The sequence below is a fragment of the Macrotis lagotis genome, chromosome 6, assembly GCF_037893015.1.
Source record: "Macrotis lagotis isolate mMagLag1 chromosome 6, bilby.v1.9.chrom.fasta, whole genome shotgun sequence".
NCBI classification, from domain to species: domain Eukaryota; kingdom Metazoa; phylum Chordata; class Mammalia; order Peramelemorphia; family Peramelidae; genus Macrotis; species Macrotis lagotis.
This window is the reverse complement of record NC_133663.1, coordinates 226,341,649-226,367,191: the sequence shown is the minus strand read 5'-3', so window position 1 is coordinate 226,367,191 and position 25,543 is coordinate 226,341,649. Positions and strand designations below refer to the sequence as shown.

The following is a 25,543-nucleotide window of genomic DNA, read 5'->3' as shown; positions in this document are numbered from 1 at the left end:
GTTTCCAGTTTTTTACTATTACAAATAATGTAGCTATAAATAACTTGGACAGATGGTTCTTATTTATAAGTAATAATTCTCTTAGGACACATTCCCCATAGTGAGATTACTGGGTCAAAGGATATGGTTATTTGCATTGCTCTTGTGGACTTTTGGAGTCAATAATCCCTCAAAAGGAAATACTGCCTAAGAGAATTATCCTAAGGAAGAGTTCTCAGCAATTTGTAGTGTCATCAACAATGAGATAAATTTTCTATTTTGTTGTCAATTTTGTAGATCTGAGCTGACATCTCAAAAGTTGTTTTATTTTGTATATTTATACTTAATTCAACAGATCCTCACCTTATCCCCAATCCTTCCCCTTAAAGTATGAAAAGTGATGGATTTGATATAAGGAAGAAGAGGATATAGGGACTTGCAAATTAGTTATCTGAAGGTTAACTACTTCTCTGACCATGGACATGTGACAATTTCTCTGACCCTGTTTCCTCACCTAAAATGGCAATAAATCTTATGGAGTTTTTTGCAAGTACAGGTCAAATATAATTATAATCAAATATGATATACTCAAAAGTGCCTTTATAATGTTAAAGAATTACACAGATGACATTATTATTATTGTGGCTGTTATTATTACTATTATCTTGTTCTCTTTTTTGTTAATGTTAGATTGTTATAGAAAGTCTGAGGATTAGTTAATATCCTGTTAACTATTCTTTTCTATTTAATGTTTTTGAGACTAGGGAACAGGCAGAAAAAAATAACATTTTAGTAATTAAATAAGAAAACTGAGATGTAATGTATTTTCTATATTCTAAATATCATAATATTTATGTATATTTATTGGTATTCTATTAAGCCTATAAATTTAGCAAATATCATCTTTTTGTTGTTGTTAATCTAACCCATCCATGCAATTATAAGTATTTACACTCTAAGTGTTCACTTCTTTTATTTCTGTGAAAAATGTTTCATAGTATCTTTGTAAATGTAATATGTATATATGTAAATGAATATGATAATTAAGCTAATGATCCCAAATTTTGTTGTAAATAAGATTTATGTCTTAAATATATATATATATTGTTCTTTTCAGTAGTTCACAAGGATATAAATGATTAGATAAGTTTGTCTAATAACATTCAACACTTAATTTTATTTTCTCATCAAATCTTTTTGAGTTTCTTGTTTTTTTCTAGAGATAATTATCTAGTCATCTGCAAATAATGATGGTTCTGCTCTCTACAGTTTCATTGCTAATCCCCTAATTCCTCTTCATGGCTTACTGCAATTTCCTAAAATAAAACTTTCCTAAAGTAATATCAAGGGTAGTTAGGTGGTGCAATGAAATATGTGCTGGACCTGGAGTCAGGAAGACTTATCTTCCTGAGTTCAAATCACATACTAGCTGTGTGACCCTGGGCAAGTCATTTAACCCTGTTTGCTTTATCTGTAAAATGAACTGAAGAAGGAAAAGGCAAATGACCCCAAACTTAGCCAAGAAAACCCCAAATGGGATCACAAAGAGTCAGACAAGATTGAACAACAAAGTAATGTCAAATAGAAGTCATGAAAGCAGACATCATTGTTCAGAACTTCATTTTAGCAGGATTGCTTTGAATTTTTCATTGTCTTATAAATATAAGATATTAGTTTCACATAGATGTCTTTTGTTTGTTGATTTGAAAACAAAAATTTTCTAACCATACTCTTTTAATATATTTTATCATAAATTCACAAAAGGTTTTGCAGTAGTTTAGTGAGGTAGTTATATTTTTCAAATTTTTTCTTGGTGACATTATGCTAATTATTTTCCTAAAAATGAAATCTCCTTACATCAATGGCTTTCATGCAATTTGATCTTTTTTTTTGGTAAGGCAAAGGGATTAAGTGACTTGCTCAAGGTCAAACAGCTAGGTAATTCTTAAGTATCTAAGGTCACATTTGAACTCAGATCCTCCTGACTCCAGGGCCAATGCTCTACCCTAACCCTAACCCTAACCCTAACTATCTACTGTGCCACCTAGCTGCCCCTGAAATTTGATCTTAGAGAATGATGATTTGTAGTTAACTCAACATTTTTTTAAATTTTTGTGCTTATTTCATTTATTTACTGAAATTAGTAAAACTGGATTACAGTTTATCAGTATTTTCATCAGAAAAACAGACTATTTTGAAAAACATATATATATATATGTGTGTGTGTGTATAATATATCAGAAAAGACTATTTTGAAAAACATACATATATATGTATAATATATACATATTATATGTGTGTATCTAGGAATTTTGAACATAAATTTAAACTGATTTCATCATAATGCCATTCTCTGAGTTCCAAATTTGAAATCAGTGAAGTCTGAATTTTCTATACTAGAAAAAATAGCTAGTGAGCATAGAAACTTTAAAACATTAAGTATCAGTAACTGAGTAACACACTGGATAAAATACTGGAATTGGAATGATGAAAACTAATCTTTGTGAGTTCAAATCCAGTCTCAGTTGTTTGACCCTGGGAAGTCACTTAACCTTGTTTGCCTCAGTTTCTTCAACTGTAAAATGAGCTGGAAAGGGAAATGGAAAAGTACTCTAATATCTTTACCAAGAAAACCCCAAATGGGGTCATGAAAAGTCAGACACAACTTAACAATCAGTGTCAACTGAAGTCAAAATCCCCATTAATTTGTAAATAAATAATTTTACAGATAAAAATCACAAATTAAACAAGGTTTATTTTTTCCCTGCAAAAGTCACATCTGTATTTTTAATTCTCATATTATATTGCTCTGAAATTTCTCCTGGATCAAATATTTGGAATTATAATGTAAGGCAAGGGGGAACTATAATTCACCTTATAAAAATTCATAGTGGATTAATATTTTCCAAAGAGGCTACATAGCAAGGTGGATAAAATGGCAATCTGGAGTTAGGAAACCCTAGACTTGGAGGGTAGCTAGATGTTCTTCATTTTCGAAGAAGACAACAAGTGGATAGAGCACCAACCCTAGAGTCAGGAGGACTTGAGTTCAAATCCCACCTCAGACTCTTAATAATTGCCTAGCTGTTTGACTAAGTATGACTAAGCCTGAAATAAATAAAAAAAAAATTTGAAAAGAAAGACCTAGACTTAAATCCTGGTGCAGATTCTTATTCATCATAATACTCTAGTGTCTGAGGAATTGGATTTAAATTCTGAATCATAGTGCTTGTTTGACTTTTGGCAAGTTATTTTGAATCTCTGGGTCTCAGTTCCTTCATCTGTAAAATGAGTGAGATTAACTAGAAAACCTTCAAAGTCTTTTTTCAGTTCTAAATTAATGATTATTTTTCTTATTGTCTGTCTGATCTTGCTATCTCTTATACATTATGTTTCTTCCTTAAAGATATGATTTCTCTCTCATCACACTCAACTTGGAACAATGTATACCATGGAAACAATGTGTAGACTTGTCAGTCTATACATTGCCTTCTGTGGGGGGGTGGGTGGAGGGAAGTAAAATTAGGGGGAAAACTGTAAAACTCAAAATAAATAAAATCTTTTTTAAAAATGTTAAAAAATTAAAAAATAATGCTCCTTAGTTCAAATCTTTATCATCTCTCCCTCCAATTATTCGATAGCTTCTTTAACTGGTTTTCCTACACTTCAGTCCATTCCTCCCAATGCTATGGAACTGATTTTCCTCAAGCACAGATCTGAACATGTCTCTCTCTATTCAATCAACTCCAGTAGTTCCCTATTGCTCTGAGATACAAACATGAACTCCTCAGTTTAATTTTTAAAGCCTCTAGTCTTGATTGTCTTTCCAGCTTCACTGGACTATTCCCTTGCTTACACTCTGCCTTCCATCCAAACTGTCCTTATCTCCCTTCTGCACTCACAGCACTCGATCTCCAGTCTCTGACTTTGACCTAGCTATACCCCCCTCCTCACCTCTTCTTCAATATGATAGACCATTTCCAAATTCTATGAATTTTCACTGGATGATCTCCATGATTAGAAATCTCTTTCCTCATTTCATCTCCTCTCCTCTATCACAAGGAAGCCTTAGCTAAAATTCTTTCTCAAGAAGGTCTTTCTGAACATCTTTAATCCTAGCACCTTTGTTCCACTGATTATCTCCAACTTATCCTGTTGTTCAGTTGTATCTGACTCTTCGTGATTCCATTTGGGGTTTTCTTGGCAGAGATACTGGAGTGATTTGCCATTTCCTTCTTCAGTTCATTTTACAGATGGGAAAACTGAGGCAAAGAAAAGCAAGTGACTTACTCAAGTTCATATGGCTAGCAAGTATCCTAAAGCCAGATTTGAATTCTTGAAAATGAGCTTTCCTAATTCCAAATCCAAAGCCAGTTCCTAATTCCGAATCCACTACACCACCTAGCAACTCACATAAATCCAAGCAAAACCAAATATATCTAATTCTAAGATATTTAACTTTAGGTTCTGTTTCTTTATTGTAAGTGAAACAGAGATGATATGCATAGGTTGCAAGGATCAAATGAGATGATGCATATAAAATGTTATGCAAATGTTAAAAGTGCTGCATGAGTGTCAGTTGTTCTCTACAAGAAGCAAGATATACCTGTACTAGCTAACTCTCCTAATATTCCTCTAAGTTAAGGTAGGGTGGGAAGGATGTTAGTTCCCTGTTCTGCAGAAGATTTAATGTGACCTAACAGCTAGGGCTCAAATCTGACAATTGTATTCATTATTTTATCAATAATGACTGGGAAGGCAAGGCATCCTTGGAAGGAATGAAGTTGGAAACAGTAATAACAATGCCCATTTTATGACTTTCTCATCAAAAATACTTTCTTACATTTACCTAAATATAATAAAATTTCCTGGATGAACCCTCCTAGCAAACATTGGCATTAATAGATTATGTGATTGTAAGGAGAAGGGACAGACAAGATGTGAGAGTGACAAAGGCAATGTATGGTATAGACTGCTGGACTGATCACAGACTCATCCTCTCTAAGCTAAATATTCACTTTCAACCAATGGAGTAGCCCCAAGGCAAAATGACTACTAGAAGAATTAATGTCAAGAGATTAGAGTGTCTCTCTGAGCAGGAACAGTTTGTTGCTAACTTGGAGGGAAAAACTGAGACAACACATGATTAGCAGCAGTGGAGCAGAAAAAGAGTGGGCAGCTTTCAGATATCTGGTGTACAATACTGCATTTGCTCATCTGGGCCAGAACATTCACAAACATCAAGACTGGTTTGATGAAAATGATGGTAAAGGGTGGCGCAGTGAATGGACCTGGTCTCAAACTTTAATAATTACCTAGTTGTGTAACCTTGGGCAAGTCACTTGACCCCATTACCAAAAACAAAAAAGAGAAAATGATGGGAAAATACAGAAGCTGCTAAATGAAAAATGAGACCTCTGCAGGGTTTACCAGCAGGATAGTTCAACCACTTCTAAAAAGGCAGCATTTAATTCCACCAAAAGTAAAGTATAAGCAAAGCTTAGGAAGATGCAGGACTTTTGGTTCAATAAGAAGACAGATGAAATTCAGTTTTATGCAGATAGTAACAAATCAAAGTGCTTTTATGATGCCCCAAAGGCTCTTTATAGATCAAAGACCTATGGTACATCTCAACTACTCAGTGCTGATGGAGCTGCATTGATGAATGGACATGATCCTAGAGAGGATAGGTTGAACACTTCCACAGTGTTCTTAACAAATCACCATCAATCAATGCAGAAGCCATTGACTCTTTACTTCAAGTTGAAGTCAATCAATCCCTAATTGAAGTTCCAACTGAAGAGGAGGTTTTGAATGATATTAGCCTCCTTTCAAGTGGCAAAGCACTTGGTGCTAATTCTGTTCCAGGTGGAGATCTACAAAGTGGTTGGTGGGGGGGGTCCTATTACTGATCCAAAAGTTGACCAAAATCTTCTAGGTCATATGACAACGAAGAGATTATCTCCCAAGAATTCAAGGATGCCTCCACTGACCATCTCTATAAAGGTAAGGGGAATAGTTTAGGGGTATTTCTCTTTTAGTCATTGCTGGTAAGATTCTTGCCAGAGTCCTTCTCAATAGGCTGATCCTTTAACTGGACTATGATCACCTACCTGAGAGCCAGTGTGGCTTCATGAAGGGTCAAGAAACAGTCAATATGGTGTTGGCTGCCCAATAACTTGAGGAAAAATGCCAGAACCAGAACAGAGGTCTATATACAACATATGTAGATCTGACCAAGGTCAATCATAAGGGTTTATGGAAAATTATGTCAAAATTTGGTTGCCTGAAAAACTAGAGAAAGAACAAATCAAAAATACCCAATTAAATACCAAATTAGAAATTCTAAAAATTAAAGGAGAAATTAATAAAATCAAAAGCAAGAAAACTATTGAATTAATAAATAAAACCAAAAGTTGGTATTATGAAAAAACCAATGAAATTGATAAACCTCTGGTCAATTTGATTAAAAAAAAGAAAGAAGAAAACCAAATTGCTAGTATCATAAATGAAAAAGGTGAACTCACCACCAATGAGGAGGAAATTAAAAGTAATAATTCGAAATTATTTTGCCCAACTCTATGCCAATAAATTTGATAATCTAAAGAAATGGATGAATATTTACAAAAATATAAGTTGCCCAGGTTAAATGAAGAAGAGATTAAATACCTAAACAACCCTATCTCAGAAAAAGAAATTCAACAAGCCATTATTGAACTTCCTAAAAAAAAATCTCCAGGGCCTGATGGATTCACAAGTGAATTCTACCAAACATTTAAGGAACAATTGGTTCCAATCCTATATAAACTCTTTGGAAAAATAGGGAAAGATGGAACTCTGCCTAACTCTTTCTATGAAACAAATATGGTGCTGTTACCTAAACCAGGAAGAGTTAAAACAGAGAAACAAAATGATAGACCTATTTCTCTGATGAATATAGATGCAAAAATCCTAAATAAAATCTTAGCAAAACGATTACAACAAGTCATCACTAGGATAAATACATTATGATGAAGTAGGATTTATTCCAGAAATGCAGGGTTGGTTCAATATTAGGAAAACTGTTAGTATACACAATTATATCAACAACAAATCTATCAGAAATCATATGATCATATCAATAGATGCTGAAACAGCTTTTTGACAAAATACAGCATCCATTCCTATTAAAAATACTAGAGAGTGTAGGAAGAAATGGACTGTTCCTTAAAATAATTAGCAGTATCTATTTGAAACCATCAACAAGCCTTATATTCAATGGGGAGAGGCTAGAGGCATTCCCAATAAGATCAGGGGTGAAACAAGGGTGCCCATTATCACCACTACTATTCAATACCGTATTAGAAATGTTAGCATCAGCAATTAGAGAAGAAAAAGAAATTGAAGGAATTAGAATTGGGAAGGAAGAGACAAAACTCTCATGCTTTGCAGATGGCATGATGGTCTACTTAGAGAATCCCAAGAAATCATCCAAAAAACTACTGGAAACAATTAGCAATTTAAGCAAACTTGCAGGTTATAAAATAAACCCTCATAAATCCTCAACTTTTCTTTATATGTCTAGCAAGATACAGCAGGAAGAGCTAGAAAGATAAATCCCATTCAAAGTAACCTCAGACAATATAAAATACTTGGGAGTCAATTTGCCAAGACAGACTCAGAAACTTTTTGAAAACAAATATAAAACACTTCTCACACAAATTAAATCAAATTTAAATAACTGGTCAAATATCAACTGCTCATGGATAGGTAGAGCTAATATAACCAAAATGACAATTCTACCAAAACTAAACTGTTTAGTGCCCTACCAATCAAAATTCCAAAAAATTAGTTTAATGAGTTAGAAAAAAATTGTAAGTAAATTCATATGGGGAAATAAAAAGTCAAGAATTTCTAGGAGCTTAATGAAAAAAAGCGCAAAAGAAGGTAGCTTAGCCCTACCTGATCTAAAATTACATTATAAAGCATCAGTCATCAAAACTGTGTGGTATTGGCTAAGAAATAGAGTGGTGGGTCAGTGGAATAGAGTAGGTGTAAAAGCAGGAGATGATTATAGTAATCTGCTGTTTGATAAACACAAAGAGTCCGGCCATTGGGATAAAAACTCCCTCTTTGATAAAAATTGCTGGGATAATTGGAAGTTAGTATGGAAGAAACTTAGATTAGACCAATACCTCACACTCTTTACCAAGATAAGATCCAAATGGTTACAGGACTTAAGACATAAAAAAACAATACTATAAGCAAATTAGAAGATCAAGGACTAGTTTACCTGTCAGATCTATGGAAAGGGAAACAGTTTATGACTAAGGAAGAGTTGGAGAACATCACCAAAAACCAATTAGATGATTTTGATTACATTAAATTAAAAAGCTTTTGCACAGATAAAACCACTGTAACCAAGATCAAAAGAAATGTAGTAAATTGGGAAACAATCTTTACAACTAATGATTCTGACAAAGGACTCATTTCTAAAATACACAGAGAACTGAGTCATATTTTTAAAACAAAAAGCCATTCCCCAATTGACAAATGGTCAAAGGATATGCAAAGGCAATTTACAGATGAGGAGATCAAAGCAATCCATAGCCATATGAAAAAAATGCTCTAAATCACTAATTATTAGAGAAATGCAAATTAAAGCTTCTCTGAGGTACCACCTCACACTTCTCAGATTGGCCAATATGACCAGGAAGGATAATGATCATTGTTGGAAGGGTTGTGGGAAATCTGGGACACTATTACACTGTTGGTGGAGCTGTGAACTCATCCAACCCTTCTGGAGAGCTATTTGGAACTATGCCCAAAGGGCAACAAAAATGTGCATACCCTTTGACCCAGCAATACCACTACTGGGTCTATACCTTGAAGAGATGATGAAAAAGGGTAAAAATATTACTTGTACAAATATATTTATAGCAGCCCTGTTTGTGGTGGCAAAGAATTGGAAATCAAGTAAATGTCCTTCAACTGGGGAATGGCTTAGCAAACTGTGGTATATGTATGTCATGGAACACTATTGTTCTGTTAGAAACCAGGAGGGATGGGATTTCAGGGAAGCCTGGAGGGATTTGCATGAACTGATGCTGAGTGAGATGAGCAGAGCCAGAAAAACACTGTACACCCTAACAGCAACATGGGAGTCATGTTCAACCTTGAAGGACTTGCTCATTACATCAGTGCAACAATCGGGCTGTCTGCAAAGGAGAGTGCTATCTGTATCCAGATAAGGAGCTGTGGAGTTTGAACAAGTACAAGGACTATTCCCTTTAATTTAGAAAAAAACAGATATCTTATTGTCTGATCTTGCTACCTCTTAGACTTCTCTTCTCTTCTTTAAGGATATGATTTCTCTATCATCACACCCAATTTGGATCAAGGTACAACATGGAAACAAAGTAAAGACTGACAGAGTGTTTTCCATGGGGGGGGGGGGGGAAGCAAGATTGGGAGGGAAATTGTAAAACTCAAATAATATCTTTAATAAAAATAAATTTTAAAAAAATTTGCTTGCCTGGAAAAGTTTGTCAGTATTGTACTTCAATTTCATGATGTCAGGCTTGCCCAGGTTCTGGACAGTGGACAATTCTCTCAAGATTTCCCAATCTCCAAAAGAGTGAAACAAGGCTATGTCCAGGCTCCCACGTTTTTTAGCAGGATGTTTTCAGCCATGTTATCAACCACCTTCATTGAAGATGAACATGGCCTCAAGGTCAGTTACCACAATGATGGCAAATCCTTCAAGTTGAAAAGACTACAAGCCAAGACCAAAGTGGAGGGAGTGTTGGTGCCATGGTCTTCTGTTTGCAGATGATTGTGCATTCAATGCAGCCTCTGAAGCATAGATGCAACAAAGTATGGATTGAGTCTGAGCTGCTTGGTGTTAATTTTGTCCTAACAATTAACACCAAGAAAATGCAGGTGCTCCATCAACCAACACCACATCATCTATATGTGGAACCATTGATTACAGCAAATGGAGAAGTTCTGAGTACTGCGGACAACTTCACCTGCCTTAGCAGTGTCCTTTCCAAGATAAAAATTGACAATAAGGTTGACACATGAATTGCCAGAGTTATCACAGTATTTGAGAGGCTCCAAAAGAAAGTGTGGGAGAGAAGAGGTATTAGACTGACTACCAAAGTGAGGGTCTACAGAGTCAATGTGCTGACTTTGTTGCTATATGCCTGTGAGCACCATTTCAGGAAACTGAATTGATTCCATTTAAATTGTCCATTCCATTTAAATTAAATTCCATTTAAACTGCTAAAGATAACCTGACAGAAGAGGATACCAGACACTGAAGTCCTTCCTCATGTTAAACAGACAAGCTATTTATGGATCAAGGTCATCTAGTGCATCTGACATTATTACATCGATGTGGTTTTCGTGGCAAAGGTACTGGAGTCATTTGCTATTTCCTTCTTTAGTGAATCACCTTTTTATCAGAAGTCTTCTGATGTTACTACAGAGGCACAACTACTATGAACTGACTATGCTATTCAAACTCCAAAACTATACTTGCCAAAGAGACTATTTTATGACTCATATAGAGCAAATATTCATTAAGAGGTTTAGAAGAAGCAATGCAAGGACACTTTGAAGGGCTCTCTTAAAAACTTTGGGATGGGATGGCTAGGTGGCGCAGTGGATAAAGCACCAGCACTGGAGTCAGGAGTACCTGGGTTCAAATCGGACCTCAGACACTTAATAATTACCTAGCCATGTGGCCTTGGGCAAGCCACTTAACCCCATTGCCTTGCAAAAACTAAAAAGCAAACAAACAAACAAAAAAAAAAACTTTGGGATTGATTGTACAGCATGTGAGACACAGGATCTCCCAGCATGGTGTGCCCTCATCAGAGAGGGTGCTATGCCCTATGAGCAAAACAGAATTGAAGTAGGTCAAAGGAAATGTGAGATGCCCAAGTTTAGAGTAAACACCATGGATGATTTGTGCCCAGTCTGTGATAGAGCATTCCGAGTTCCTAGTGGTCAAACTATTGTAACAGTGATGTCATTTTGGTCTTCTTTAATAACAAAAGAAAAGAACCAACCAGTTTTATTAATTATACTAATTAATTATCAATAGATATTAATATCAATAAATTAATTTAACCCTGCTAATAAAACACTGATTTTAGTTACTAATATCAATAACATCAGTTAGAAAGCTACCTGACGGATGAGCATCCTTAGAGAAAGGAGACGTCCATTAACAGCAGCATCATGCATGGGAGACCAATCAGACACAAAATCTGTGTAAAGATGGAGGAAATGTTTAATGACATTATAGGCTGTATTTGAGTTTGACAAATCTATAGATCTAAGGGCACATCATAACCCTTCAATACATTAAAGCCATAATGTAACTATAAAGTATACTCTCAATATGTTCACCTACTAACCAGTGGAAACACTGGATAGCTTCAAAGCCAGAAGATCTAGATTCAAATTTCAAAGATACTCTGATGATCTCTGTGTGATCTGAGGTAATTCTTTGACTTCTATGGGCCCCAGTTTTCTCTGTAAAATGAAGAAATTTGGCCTTTATTGAACTTTCATTTCAAAATCCATGATTTTTGATGCTTTGACATATTCTCTATCTCTCTTTTCCTCTACATCCATGTGTATTACATGCATATATGTACACATGTGTATCACAATATAATGTACACATTATATACACATACATGTGATATATATGTTCTATAAAATAACTATACATATATATATATATATATATATATATAAACTCCTGGATCACTACTTTGTGGCAAGGAGCCAGCATAACTTAATGAATTAATGAGCTATGAGGTGGAGCATTACCCATGACAGGCAGATTATAATGAGACTCCTGATAAAAGGTGATTCCCTGAAGCAGGAAATAGCAAATGACAATGGCATCTTTAACAAGAAAATATATGCATGTAGATCATATAAACATACATACATGTACATATATATTATATATACACATATATCATTCATATATATATATATATACACACACACACATTTACATTGTTGTTGTTTTTGTTCAATTGTGTCTGACTCTTTGTGATCCCATTTAGGGTTATATTAGCAAAAATACTGGAGTCATTTGCCATTTCTTTCTCTAGTTCATTTTACAGATGAAGAAATGAGGCAAAGTTAAATGACCTGGTCAAGGTCACATAGTTAATGTGTCTGAGGTCAGATTTGATAGCAGGAAAATGAGTCTTCTTGACTCCAGGTAGGCATTTGTCCATAGCTAATGCATCCACACATGCAGACACACATATAGAAACATACTCATATATATGTATATATATGCTATATAAAGATAACTATAAATATATATAGAGAAATTTAGCTAGGAATAGAAATACACACATAATATAATATATGCATATAATGTATGAAGGGCATATGTAGTAGATACATTTGTATGGCTATACATGTATGCAATCTTATATAAATGTACATTATTACATACACGTTTGTATAGATTCATGTATTCATACATCTCTTTGGAAACTGGATCTTCCATCTCACCCAGTCTAGAAAAGCAGGGGGCATTCATGGGACTAATAATCCCACTGTTGATCAAAGTTTCAACCTGCTCCCTTCCTGACTTTTGCCCATTTTTCTTCCTCATTAGGCAGCCTGGGGACCCCTCTACTCCTAGGGGCTCACCATCCTGGTACTTTACAAATGTACTAGTTGTGAACCTTACAAATGCACAGCTAAAAATCAAATAGCAGCTAAGGATCAATGTAGATTTGAGGGTGGGGAGTGGGAGTGGGAGGATAATGGGCTTAAAAAGATTATTTTGGTCTTGTTCAGACTTTCCTCCAACTAATTTGATTAGTTAAGTGAGGGCTTCAGGTCCTGATCAAGATCATTAGTGAACAAAATGGTGTTTGAAGAGTATGATTTCCTGGCATGGATTATAAACTTAATTCAGTACCAGCAAACAGAGCTTTTATATTAATAGAGCTGATGGCTGGCTTAATTATATAAAGTACTTGGAGCCAAATCTCAAAAGAATGAAATCTGGCTCTCTGGGGATTCTCATCACCCTCCATGTCAACTGTGAGCTAGGACAGCATCTTAGATAGTCCAGATTCAGGAATAGCCTCGAGCCATTCTAAAAACATACTATGATCCTTGCTACTTGAATGAAGAATTATCCTAGAAAAGCAGTTTGATAGATAAGACAGAACAATATGAATGTGAGAAGTAACTCCTTTCCTGGGAAGGAGGGAAATAGGGAATTCAGCCCCATTCAATATGTGGCTTTTTGTCATCAGATTTACAAACTTAAGTTAAACCTTAGGGCTGTGAAAGTCAGATACCTGCTAAAAGTGCTACAGTTAATGTCAAAAACAGGACTGGAACCTGAATCTTTCTGAGTTATGGTTCTATCTTCTTTACAGAACATTTAACATTCCCATTTAACTATGGGAAGGGAAGGGAATAAGTTTTTACATAGCAAGGGTTGATTTTGCACAGCACCCCCTCCCTTAAATTCATTTCACCTGCATTTCATAGTGCCACCTCCATGATGCCACAGTCTTTTACAAGAAGGATAAACATCAATCAATCAATCAATCAACAATGTACAGAGCACTGACCATCGATTCTTATCCCATTTTGATCCCACAACAACCCTGTACTAGAATTATCACTCCCATTTTACAGATGAGGAATCTGAGGCCAATAGAAAACAAGTGGTTTGCTCAAAGCCACATAGCTAGTAAGTGTCTAAAGCTAGATTTGAACATAGATCTTACAGACTCCAGGACTAGATGCCTATTCTAATGTCTATTTATCTATTTGTCTATCTATCTATATTTGTATATATATATATATATGCATGTATACATATATATATATATATATATATACACACACATATGGATCATTTGTGTCCAACTATTCATGATCCCAGTGAATGATACTGTCCATAAGTTTCCTTGACAAAGATACTGGAGTAGTTTGCTATTTGCTTCTCCAGCTCATTTAACAGATGAGGACACCGAAGCAAGCAGAGTTAAATGACTTGCCCAGGGTCACACAGCTAGTGTGTGAGGTCATATTCTGAACTTAGGGTTAGACTGGGATAGGGGATAGAGAAGAGAAGGGAAAACATTAAGAAGCTTTAGCAGTAATTCAGGAGGATGATAGTAAGGGTCTGTACCAGGGAAACAATAGTGGGAACTGATCAAGAAAAATTACTCCAAAGCTGGAGGAAACACTGAAGATTTTTTAAAATACATTTTTAAAAATAGCCATGGTGTGCAGCCAAGCATCTAAGGATTAACCTCCTCCCTTTTTGTGTCCAAGACAACTGCTGCTAACAACTGCAGCTAAACGGCTGCATCATTTCCCAAGCCTGTCTTAAATAAAACTAATCAAATACAAAAGACAAAACAGGAAAGCCAAGAGATTTCAGTCCTAAATTGCAACTATGTTCAATTCTCTTTACTTGAGGTCTGTGGGTTTGTTTTTAAAAAATGCTTTGATAACTACATTTCAATATATTTGGTTTCCTTTTTAATCCTATGAATTAACTATTGTATGTATTTTAAAAACATTTTTGAGAGGGGATTCATGGGTTGGGGGGTAGGTACTATTTATTGCCCCTAGTTTTAAAGATGAGGAAACTGAGGCAGGCAGTGATTAAGTGATATGCCTAGAATGCCAAAAGGGCCATCATACAAAAACAGTTTGAGGACCCCTGATTTTCAGGCCATCTGTGAGCTGGCCATATCCTTTCCACCTGCTTGGCACCCACTCTCTTCTTGCTCTGCCTCTTCTCTAGAATCTCCTGTATCTGGTGTCTTCTCAGCCTGAGAAGACATTTCCAGTAACCTATAGCATCAGAGGTGGTCAAATAATGAATTAAGAGGTCTTACCCACCCAAAAAACATCTGAGTTTCACTTACACATAGAAAAGACTGACCTGTGTCCCAACAAGAATTTGATGTAAACAGCACACCAGACATTGAGGGCAGCCTCTTGCAAGATCATCACCATGCTCCTTCCTTCTGAGATGTTCTTCGGAACACTGTGCCCAGGGCTCTAGCAATATCCCTCCTTATAACCCTTTTCTGCCCTTCCTAGTCCCATGCTGGACATGCCATTCCATTCATATTACGTGGAATCCCCCTCCTCCCTATATTTGATGTGAGAATTGGATTTAAGAAATCACTGTATACTTCTCCGGAGGGAAAACAAGAGGACTTGGGATTTTGTGACCCTGAATTAGAATGCAACATTTCAAGGACAAAGATAAATTGTGCCTACAGAAACAAGACCTCACTGCAAATACACAAAAACTCTTAAATCATGATTGCATGTGACTAAGTTCTTAATTTTCTTTATCAAGTCTTTGTATTGTTTATTAGCAATCTACCAAGACGGAAAATAAAGTCCCATAACAAGTATTCCCACCATCCTGTGGATTTTATTAGACTCAAGTCAAGGTGATTTACATTGGGTCACCCTCTGTCAGAATTACTCAAAAAACTGATAATTAGATAATTCTCTGTTCTCCAACACCACTGTTATGTCAAGAAACTCTATTAATTCATCAGGAAAAGAGCTGCCTGTTTAAGCAAAATATTTTTAATAGTATAGTAATGGTAATAACTAACATTTATCTAATGCTTTAGAGTTTGCAAAGTACTTTACAAATAGTATCTCATTTAAACTTCATGACAACCCTGGGAATTGCCTTAATATTACAGATGAGGAAACTGAGGCAGGCAGAGGACAACATAGTTAGTGTCTGAAGCTGGATTTGAAATCAAATCTTTCTGACTCCAGGCCCAGAGCTTTGTCCACTTCATACAGAGCTGCCATAGATATATTTAAAAGGTATCTCTTCTCCTGCTAATACTGACTTTCATGGACAGTCATTCACTAAATTTGATAATCAATTATAGGTCCATCAGTAAAGAAATGGTTAACTACAGTAATTTATATAGACACAGCATAGACCCTAAATAAATGCATGTTAATTTTGATTCAAAGGCCAAAGCTCCTTCAATCATACCACAATGCTTCCCACTTAGATTCTGCCCACCCCCACTCCTACCTCCATCATCCTGGGGCAGGAAACTGGAAGTTTTAGGGGACCGGTTTAATTGGAAAACTGTTGAACAAATTATGGCACATAAGTATAAGAAATGAAAATTAAAATGATGGTTATATGATTTATATGAACTGATATACAGACCCAACCAATTTAAATAGTAAAAACACTGTCAAATAACAAGAAGACTTCAGAATTTTGATTATTTCAGTGGTCAACCATATCTTCAAAGGATGAATGATGAAACATTCTACCCATCTCTTGACAGAAAAATGACAGGTACAAGATTCAGGATTAAACATTCCTTTATCTGATTAATGCAATAATTTGTTTTGTTTTATGATGCTTATCTATTATTAGGGATTTTTTAATCTTTTTTCCATCAGTAGGAGGGATAGGAAGGAGATAAAATAACTGTCAATAGAAAAATAGATAAAACTTGAGGAAAAAAGAATATTTCAAAATTCATCCCCTTCAATAAATTGACCCTCATCTCTAACTAATTGAAAACTCTTTCAGTTCTTGTGTATTCAAAATTTACACAAATTTTGCACTAATATGCAATTCTAAAACATCATTTTATATACTTGCTTGCTGGTTTCCCCACCTATGCTGTTCCAACATAGCAGGTTCTGTCTCTCTTATTTTTTATCTATGCCTATAATATTTTGCTCTGGGTATCATAAAGATATCTAAACTTTAACTAGAGTAAATTTTAAATAAAAATTAATTAAAGAAAAATTTTCCTAACCCTAAGGAAGGTGATTTTCCTTCCTAAGGAAGGTGATTTCTATTAAAGGTGTCATTCTCTTGTGATGAATTTATCAAATTATATTATAAATCTACATCAAGTAATAATAGTAAGCATGGTACTCCAACCATGAAAAATTACTGAATCATAACAGAATCATGTTGCTGGGTTTTGGGGGTTAATTTTGTTGAATGAAAATTTTTTTCTTTCTCTTTTAAAAAATTCTTATTACAGTAGATGGCTTTCTAAGTAGGGAAGGTGAAAATCATGTTCAGTGATATGATATATATGCATATATATAGATCACATATATTATATATGCATATATAATTTGAATAATTTTAGAGCCTCATGGTTTTGAAACTGGAAGCAACCTTAGAAGCAATTCAGTCTGAACCCTTCATTTTACAGAGAAAGAAATAAACAAAGCCTTCTGTGTGTTCTTATGAAGCCACTTTTGATCAAGACAACTAAGTTAAGATTTATAAAATTCCTACCATATCCTACCATTCCTACCAACACCATACAAAGTGTTATACAGTCGCTGCTCTCAAAGAGCTTACATTCTACTGGTGGATGGATGGGGGGACAGATACCGCTTCCCCCTTAAAGAAACAATTAACTATAAGGCAATTTAAAAAAGGGAAAGAGCAAAAAAGTATTAAAAATCTAAAACCTTGAAAAAAAGCACTGATTTTTCCACCACTCATTTGCAACATTTTACAGCTAAACAAATTTGTGCACTGGTAAAGCAAGGCAGTAAACAAATCAGTATCAAAATTTTCAGCTGAAAAGAGAAACACTGTTCTAATCATCCACCACCTAATTGAGTCCAGTTAGCTTCTTTAGACTCACCTTTCATTTTCATGATTCTTAAATTTCTACATTACACCAAAAAAAAAAAAAAGATGCCCTTTTAATTTTTTAGGGAAATTTCCACTATTTCAGATAGGATTTCACTTGTGTCTGTGGGTACATTTCAGTAAATGTTTTGAAAGGCCCTCCCCCAAGAAAGGACTAGATTGGTCTCTTATTCCAGACCCCTTTTACTCTAGCCCTGTCAAAAAGGAATTATGTATCTAACATAAAACAATTACAGCTGAATCCACAGAACAATTACAAACCAACAGGGTTAACTCCCTAATAATAAAAAAAACCCTGGGGGACTTTAAAATGTTTTCTCAACACTCTCTCTTCTCCCCATCTCTCCAGGGACCTTCCTTGCTGCAGAAACTCCATTTGTAAACCCCCCACAAGGTGGACTGAACTTACCCTGTGCTTCAAATCCATGTGCACCCCATTATCACTCTCCTCCCATTTGTATTGGCTGTGCCATATTATCTCTAAATCCATGCCCTTGCCCACTTCTGGGTGCCAGTTAACCACAAAGATTAATATATCCCTTCTACCAGGTCAGATTATTGTCCAAAGAGATCCAGTACTTTCTTATATTAGATGGGCACTACCTCCTTTGTCAAGATATCCCTATTTCCCATTTCACTACTTTTTCCATGGCAATGTCTTCAGTGAGATACTATCTTCTCCTATGTTGGGTTGGGATTTTCCCTCTCCCACTCTTGCCTAAAGACTCTGGGACACATCCCTTTCCGAAGATATGGTCTTGACTTTTTACACGCGATACTAATTCTGCCCAGACAGGTGAGGAAGAAGGGGCAAAGGGACTATTTCTAACCAACGCTATTTCAATCAGTAATTTATAATAAAATGGGGATAATGACCTAGAAAGACAACATAGAAATTGCTTTACTTTTTTACCTTTGAAAAAGTCCTTGAATTTAAAAAATGCCAGACAATATGAGTCTTTCCATTTACAAATAAGAGATAAATAAGGTTGTACATGAAATGACAAATCTGTTGTTTCATTATAAAACTTTAGTTCCAAAATTTTCCAGTTGTCTTTTTATCTGTGTGAACATTCTTCTATTCAATTTTGTGCACCCTTTTTAATGTTTCATTGACACTCTTTCTAAAAATATAACTCCCCTTACCCTTTTCCCCCCAATTTTCTATCTCCATCAATTTTTGAAAACCTTCTCGTAACTTGAGCATAAACAAGCAAAGGCAAATGTATACATTTTCCATGTCCCAAATGTATGCCTTGTGCTTCACCTCTATTCATCACCTCTTTTATAAAGAAATAAAAAAGATTTCTTTATTGGCCCTCTGCAGTTTTGATAAGTCATTGTATCAATCAGAATTCTTAAATCTTTCAAAGCTGTCTTTCTTTATGATGTAGTCATTGTATAAAATTTTCTCCTGGTCTTGTTCACTTCATTCTGTAACAATTCATCCAAACCAGGTTTTTCTAAATCTGTCCCTTTCATACTTTGTTACTGAACAATAAAATTAAATTAGATTCATTCATCATAATTTATTCAGCTATTTTCTAAGTAAGAGGCTAAAGGATATGAATATTTAATTCTCAAAATTAGAAAAACATGTTGCTAAAAATTTCAAGAAAAATTCCAAATAATAAGAGAGTGCTCCCAACAATTTTTTTTTTAACAAATAGGGAATCTTTCCTGAACATGTTGGGATTTCTTTCCATGATTTGGGTATCAGGACCATATTTGTTTCATTTTAAAAAGTTTGGAAGGAACCTTTTTCTATTTTTACACAGAGTTTATATAACAATAGAATTAATTTGTTCTTTGAATACTTGATAGAATTTAATTGTAAAACCATCTCAAAGTAGTATTTTTCCCTGCTTTTATAAATTAATCCATCTAATATAAATTTCTCGATGTTTTTAACAAACATGAAGCAAAATGGTTTCTAAAATTTCTGCATAGTGTAGATTGCGAATTTTCCATTTTTTATATTGATCATTTGCCTTTCTTCTTTTTTTAAGAATCAAATTAGTCAAGTTCATCCATTTTATTGATTATTTCCCAAAAAAAATCTTCAAGATTTTTAATCAATTTAATCAATGTCACTTTTTTCTTTCAATTTTATTTTTAGAATTTGTAGTTTTTTTGTAGGTGGTTTCTTATTTTTTATTTCTATAGGCTTTTAGTTGTGTGTCCAGTTCATTGATCTACTCTTTTCCTTTTTTTTAAACTAAAATGTTTAAATATATTCATAACCCCCTTAAGACTGATTTGACTAAATTTCAAAATTTAGGGGATGTTATCTCATGGTTATCCTCTTTGTTGAAATGATCTATTGTTCCTATGATTTGTTCCTTGCCCCATCAATTCTTTAAGATTAAATTATTTAGCCTATATTTAAATTCAAATCCTTTCTCCAATGACCCTTCATTGATTATCATTTTTATTATCATAGAGTTAGTACAAGATATATTTATTATTTCTGCCTTTAAAATTTTCATTTATGATAAATTTTCATAAAAGTTCAATGCATATATGAGAATATGTATATTTCTTTCTATTGTCATTCAGACATCAAAGAAGTCTCCTATACAACTTTTCTAAGCTCTATTTGGGTCCTTAACTTCTTTCTTTTTCCATTCTTCCTTTCTTTTTTCTAAATTCATCTAAGTCCAGAAAGAGTGCACTAAGTGGCTGCTAGATGATGCAGTGGGTAAAGTCCTGGGCCTAAAAGTCAAGAAGATCTGAGTTCAAATTTTGTCTCAGATACTTATTAGGTGTGTGACCCGAAGGAAGGAGGAAGTAAGTCGCTTAATTTTTGTTTGCCCTCAGTTTCCTCATCTGCAAAATAATAATAATAATAATAATAATAATAACAACAATAATAATAGCATCTACTTCCCAAAGTTGTTGCAAAGCTCAAATGAGATAATTATTAAGCATTTGGCACATAGTAAAAATGATAGAATGTTCCCTATTGAGTTCCCTAACTATTGAAGTCTATTTCTCCTTGTAATTTAATTCTTTTTGTTAACTATTTCTTTATAGTCTATGACATTTAGTATATATTTGTGTATGTATATATTTTTTGTATACAATAGACACATATGTCTATAAATATACACATACATATATATTTTTGATATTACTTCAGAATCTATACCTTAAAATGTAATGTAATTTCGTATTTTAACAAAGTCTATTTTTTAATATTATTCTTTCAGAGTTCACGATTGCTATTCCTTTTTTCCTTTTTTGAGTTTACTTGAACCAATAAATTCTGTTCTTGCCCTTCACATTAATACTGTGTAAACCTATGTTTCTTGTAAACAAGATCTTGTTGCATTCTGCTTACTAATCCATACTGCTAGCTTTTTTACCCTATTTTTCAGGTGGGTTCATTTTCAATGCTATGATTGTTAATTGTATATTTTCAGCCATTATTTTGTTCCCTATGTTCCCTGCCTCCCTTTCAAAGGAGAAGGTAGAAGAAAAGAATGTGATCCACACTAAGTGAACTATTTCAACTAAACTACTTCTCCTTTCTAACCCTTAGTCAGATTTAAATCATTAGTTCCTACTCTCTTTTCCTTCCTTCTTTAATCTCTCTTTCCTCTTATTCTCTTCTTTTTCTCTTCTCTCTCTCTCTCTCTCTCTCTCTCTCTCTCTCTCTCTCTCTCTCTCTCTCTCTCTCTCTCTCTCCTTTCCCATCTCTCCTTTTCTGCTTTTTCCTATTTTTTCTTTCATTATCCCTCCTCTTTCCTTTCCTCTCCTTTTTCCTTTATTCGTTTAACTCTCCTTTCTTTTTTCTTTTTTCTCTATTTCTTTGTCCTGTTTCTCTCCTCTTTCTCTGACATTTTCTTCCTTCTTTTCTCTTGTTCTTTTTTCTTTCACCTTCTTTCTTTAGTTCTCTTTCTTTTTACTCTTTCTTTCCATTATGGTTTCCCTTTATGATTCCAAAGTTATATTTGTTTTTGTGTGATTATTCTTTTCTCATCTCTTCTCTCCCTTTAAACTCCCCTATACCCTTTCCCTGTCCTTGTCTGTCACCCTGTTGAATTTAACATATTTATACACTAAACTTTTTTTGCGTTTGCATATATATGCATATGTTTGTATAGGTACATGTATTTGTATGTATATGACTTTATTTTTATGTGTTTGCACATGTGATTCACACAAATCTCCTTTGGTTCAGAGAATAATGAGATTAATTTGATGTCATTCTTCCTTACCCTTTCCCTCTTTGAATGGCTCCCAAACTTCTTCCTCATTTGCTTTCCCAATGTATTCCTTCATCCCAGGAAATAAAATTTCAAAACAGAAAGAAAAAGAAAAAAACTTCTTTGGCACAGAAAACTAACAAATATACAAAGCTGCCAGAAAGGAAGAGAGATTCTAAACAATAGGGGAAAGAAAAGAGAAAAAAAGGAGAAATGAAAAAGATGATGACAAACATTTTTAAAAAGAAAACTAAATCACTAATATAAACAAATCTCCCAAATAAGGAACAGGGTGGGCAAATGGAAATAAAAAAATGAGGGAGAAAAAAGGTTTTGGGACAAGTTACATCAAATTAATTTAAGCAAGACTAATCACAATGACAAAATAATGTTTAAAAGAAGGAAAAATAATAAAAACAGTCAAGTATTAGAGAAATAAACAGGAAAATACAAATCTAATTCTCTTAACTTTATGTATAAATGGACTAAATGAACCAACAAAATTAAAGGGGGGGCAGAAAGAATAAGCAAACAATACTCTACAATCTGTTGTTCGCAATGACATCTAAAAAACATACACATAGAGAATCAAAATGAGAAGCTGGAATGAAATTTACCATGTATCAGATGAATCCAAAAAAGCAGGAGTTGCAATCATGCTAGCAGACAAAGCAAAAATAAAAATTCATCATATCAAAGGAGACAAACAAGGAAATTATATTATACTTAAAGGAAAAATAGATAATGAACCAATAGCAATGTTCTACATTCAAATAGCTTTATACATTATGAAAAAAGTTAACTGAATTACAAAAATTCCTACTAACCCTAAAATAGTAGACTACCTTATTTGCTCAGAACTGAACTAATCTAGAAATTACCCTGTGATAATTTCAACTAAAAATTTATGACATCTTCTGAATTAGAATATTAAAGTAACACACAGTACATTTACAAAAATATACTATGTGTTATGGCATAGAAAACTCATACATGTAAAAATATATACTAAATATACATCCTTTACTGACTCTAATGCAATAAAAAATAGTAATCAATATATAGAGCCCAAATAAAATACACAGACCTAGCTGGAGACTTAATAATGAAAGTCTAAACAATGAGAGGGTCAAACAACAAATCATAGGAATAATAAGCTATGTGAAGGACAATAATAATGATGAGACATACCAAAATTTCTGGGATACAGCTAAAGCAGTCCTCAGAGGAAAAATTATATCCCTAAAAACGTAAGTTAACAAAATAGAAAAGGTGAAGATTAATTAACTGAATATATAAAATTTAAAATCAGAAAACCAACAAATAAATAAATCAAAAATAAGCATAAAAGAGGATATCTTCACACTTAGAGGCAAAATAGATAAATTAGAAACCTACACTAATTGATAAAACTAAGAGTTGATTTTTTAAAAAGGCTAATAGTGTTGATAAATGTTTAGGTGATCTGATTAAAAAGAAGAGGAAGATCAAAAGAACAAAATTAAAATGACCAAGGTAAAAATCACAATAAACCCAGAACAAATAAAAAGAATGATCACAACCTTCTATAGGCCAATCATACTGAGAATTCAAAAGAAATAGAAAATTACCTACAGGAATATAAAATACCCAAATTATCAGAATGCCAAATAGGGATCTTAAATAATCCAATTTCAGAAAATGTAACTGAACTAGCCACAAAGGGAGATGGGAGTGGGGGGCAGGGGGAACTGATCCAGGTAGATTTACAGGAGTCTCAGACTTTTAAAGAATAACTGTACCAACATTGCTCCTCTCCTTTTTTTCTCTCTTTGACTTTCTTTTTTCTTTCTTCCCTTTTTTTCTTCCAATGACACTCTGTAAATGCTAGCAGTTGCAATAATATTATCAAATACTCTAAAAGGATCTGTGATCTCATTTATTCAGGAGTTCCTTCCAGGATCAAACTCATAGAAACAAGGTCCATTAATCCATACATCAGGATATCTGTGGTTTGTGAACTGACGTAGTTTCAAAATCTAACATTATCCATGTCTTAGAGTATTTTCATTTATTTTGTTGATTTGCTGATTACATTTTCATCTGATTTGGATCCACTTTAGTAAGCTGTGAGCCACATGTGACCAATGGGCCATAAGTTTGCTCCCTCTGATTTGTAGCACAATATATCCATGCTTACCCATCCTATACAACTTTTGTCCATGTTCTCCCTAATATTCACCATAGGAAGTCCATCCAACATGCTGGCATCCTTACTAGTTTCCTATTGATGTGGCAAAGATACCAATGGTACCAATGGCATTCTACTGCTATCAAACTGTCTCTGACTCTGCCAGGTGGCAATCACATATTCTCTTCTTTCATATGGTCTCTTGATGATAAAATTTACACCTGTTCTTCAGAGTTTCTTTTCCCTTTTACATTATAGCTCGCATACTTCTCCATTTTCATTTTTTAGTTTTTCTGAAACTGGTCTCACATATCTTGCAAAACTAATAAATTATTTACATGGAAAAGATGGTTCTTTACTTTGGGAAGTTTGTGGTCATCAAAAGAATCTGGTGATTTTCCCCCAAAATATTATAGACTTAAGCTCTGAACACAACTTGATGTGTCTCTTTCTTATCCACCTCAAAATATATGGAAAAATTTAGAGAGCATTGGACCTGGGTTGAGAAGACCTGAATTCAAATCCAATCTCAGATACTCAGTAGCCAGGTGATGTTGGGCAAGTCATTTAACCTCTAATAGTTTCAGTTTCTACAACTGGAAAAATGGGTGAAATACCCAAGAATGTGGTGAGATCAAACAAAGACACCATTGGTCTTTACCAATGTATACCTTAACACAAGTACTTCATTTCCTTCCCCACCTTGTTGGACAAGTTCTATGAAGCACCCAACCAAACAGAAGGTAAAATCTGGGCAGTGGACAGTCTTCAACCATCTTGTCTTTCCAAACTGTTGTTGTAAAGTGCCTGTATCAGACCAAACTTCTTTGAGAGATTATAGATCTGTTCTAGAGAGTTCTGCAATTGGCGCCATGTTGTTACCTGTTAACATATCCATCTGGAACCTCATGACTTCAAAGGGGATCTCTAGTTTCCTTTAGCAAATATTCACCTTCCTGTTTTGTGCTTTATTCTACATTTATATCAGAGTCATTAAACAGGGTTATTACTATTCTTATATCACCTAAGAAATCTTTTTTAGTTTGATGTCTGAATGTAAGAGCCATCCTGTTATAAAAGAGATATGTTTGTTCTATGGAATCAAATGCTGACTTTTTAAAAAAAAATCAACAATAAGCACATTTATATATATTATATATATACATATTTATCTTTAGTTAATTGTGAAATTATGTAGTTCATTGCTTATTATTTTTGAAAGCCTTCTTGATTTCTACTAATACCCCCACTGAGGATGTCCTCTATTTGTATATAAATAACTCACATAAAGATTTTGTAAAGCTGGGAATATAGCAATATAGCTTGACAGTCATTAATCTCTTCTTAGGCACCTTCTCTTTGATATTAATAAGGTCCAGGATTTTTTCCACAATTGCAATAAGAAGAGGAGACAAAATGATTCTTATTCTTTGATGATATAATGACTTGTATAGACAATCTTAGAAAAGTAGCAAAGAAAACAGA

At 34.1% G+C, this 25,543-nt stretch overlaps 1 protein-coding gene across 19 annotated transcripts in view; it reads right to left on the bottom strand.

Moving 5' to 3' along the window:
- Positions 1 to 25,543, bottom strand: part of ASB11 (ankyrin repeat and SOCS box containing 11) — a 138,844-nt gene that overhangs the window by 26,695 nt on the left and 86,606 nt on the right. For 4 of the 19 annotated variants that reach the window (XM_074192419.1, XM_074192417.1, XM_074192414.1 and 1 more), the window contains one exon: positions 11,158 to 11,237. In XM_074192419.1, coding sequence (XP_074048520.1) covers positions 11,158 to 11,237 — 80 coding nt within the window. The other 15 variants (XM_074192406.1, XM_074192408.1, XM_074192410.1 and 12 more) reach the window with 10 other exon arrangements.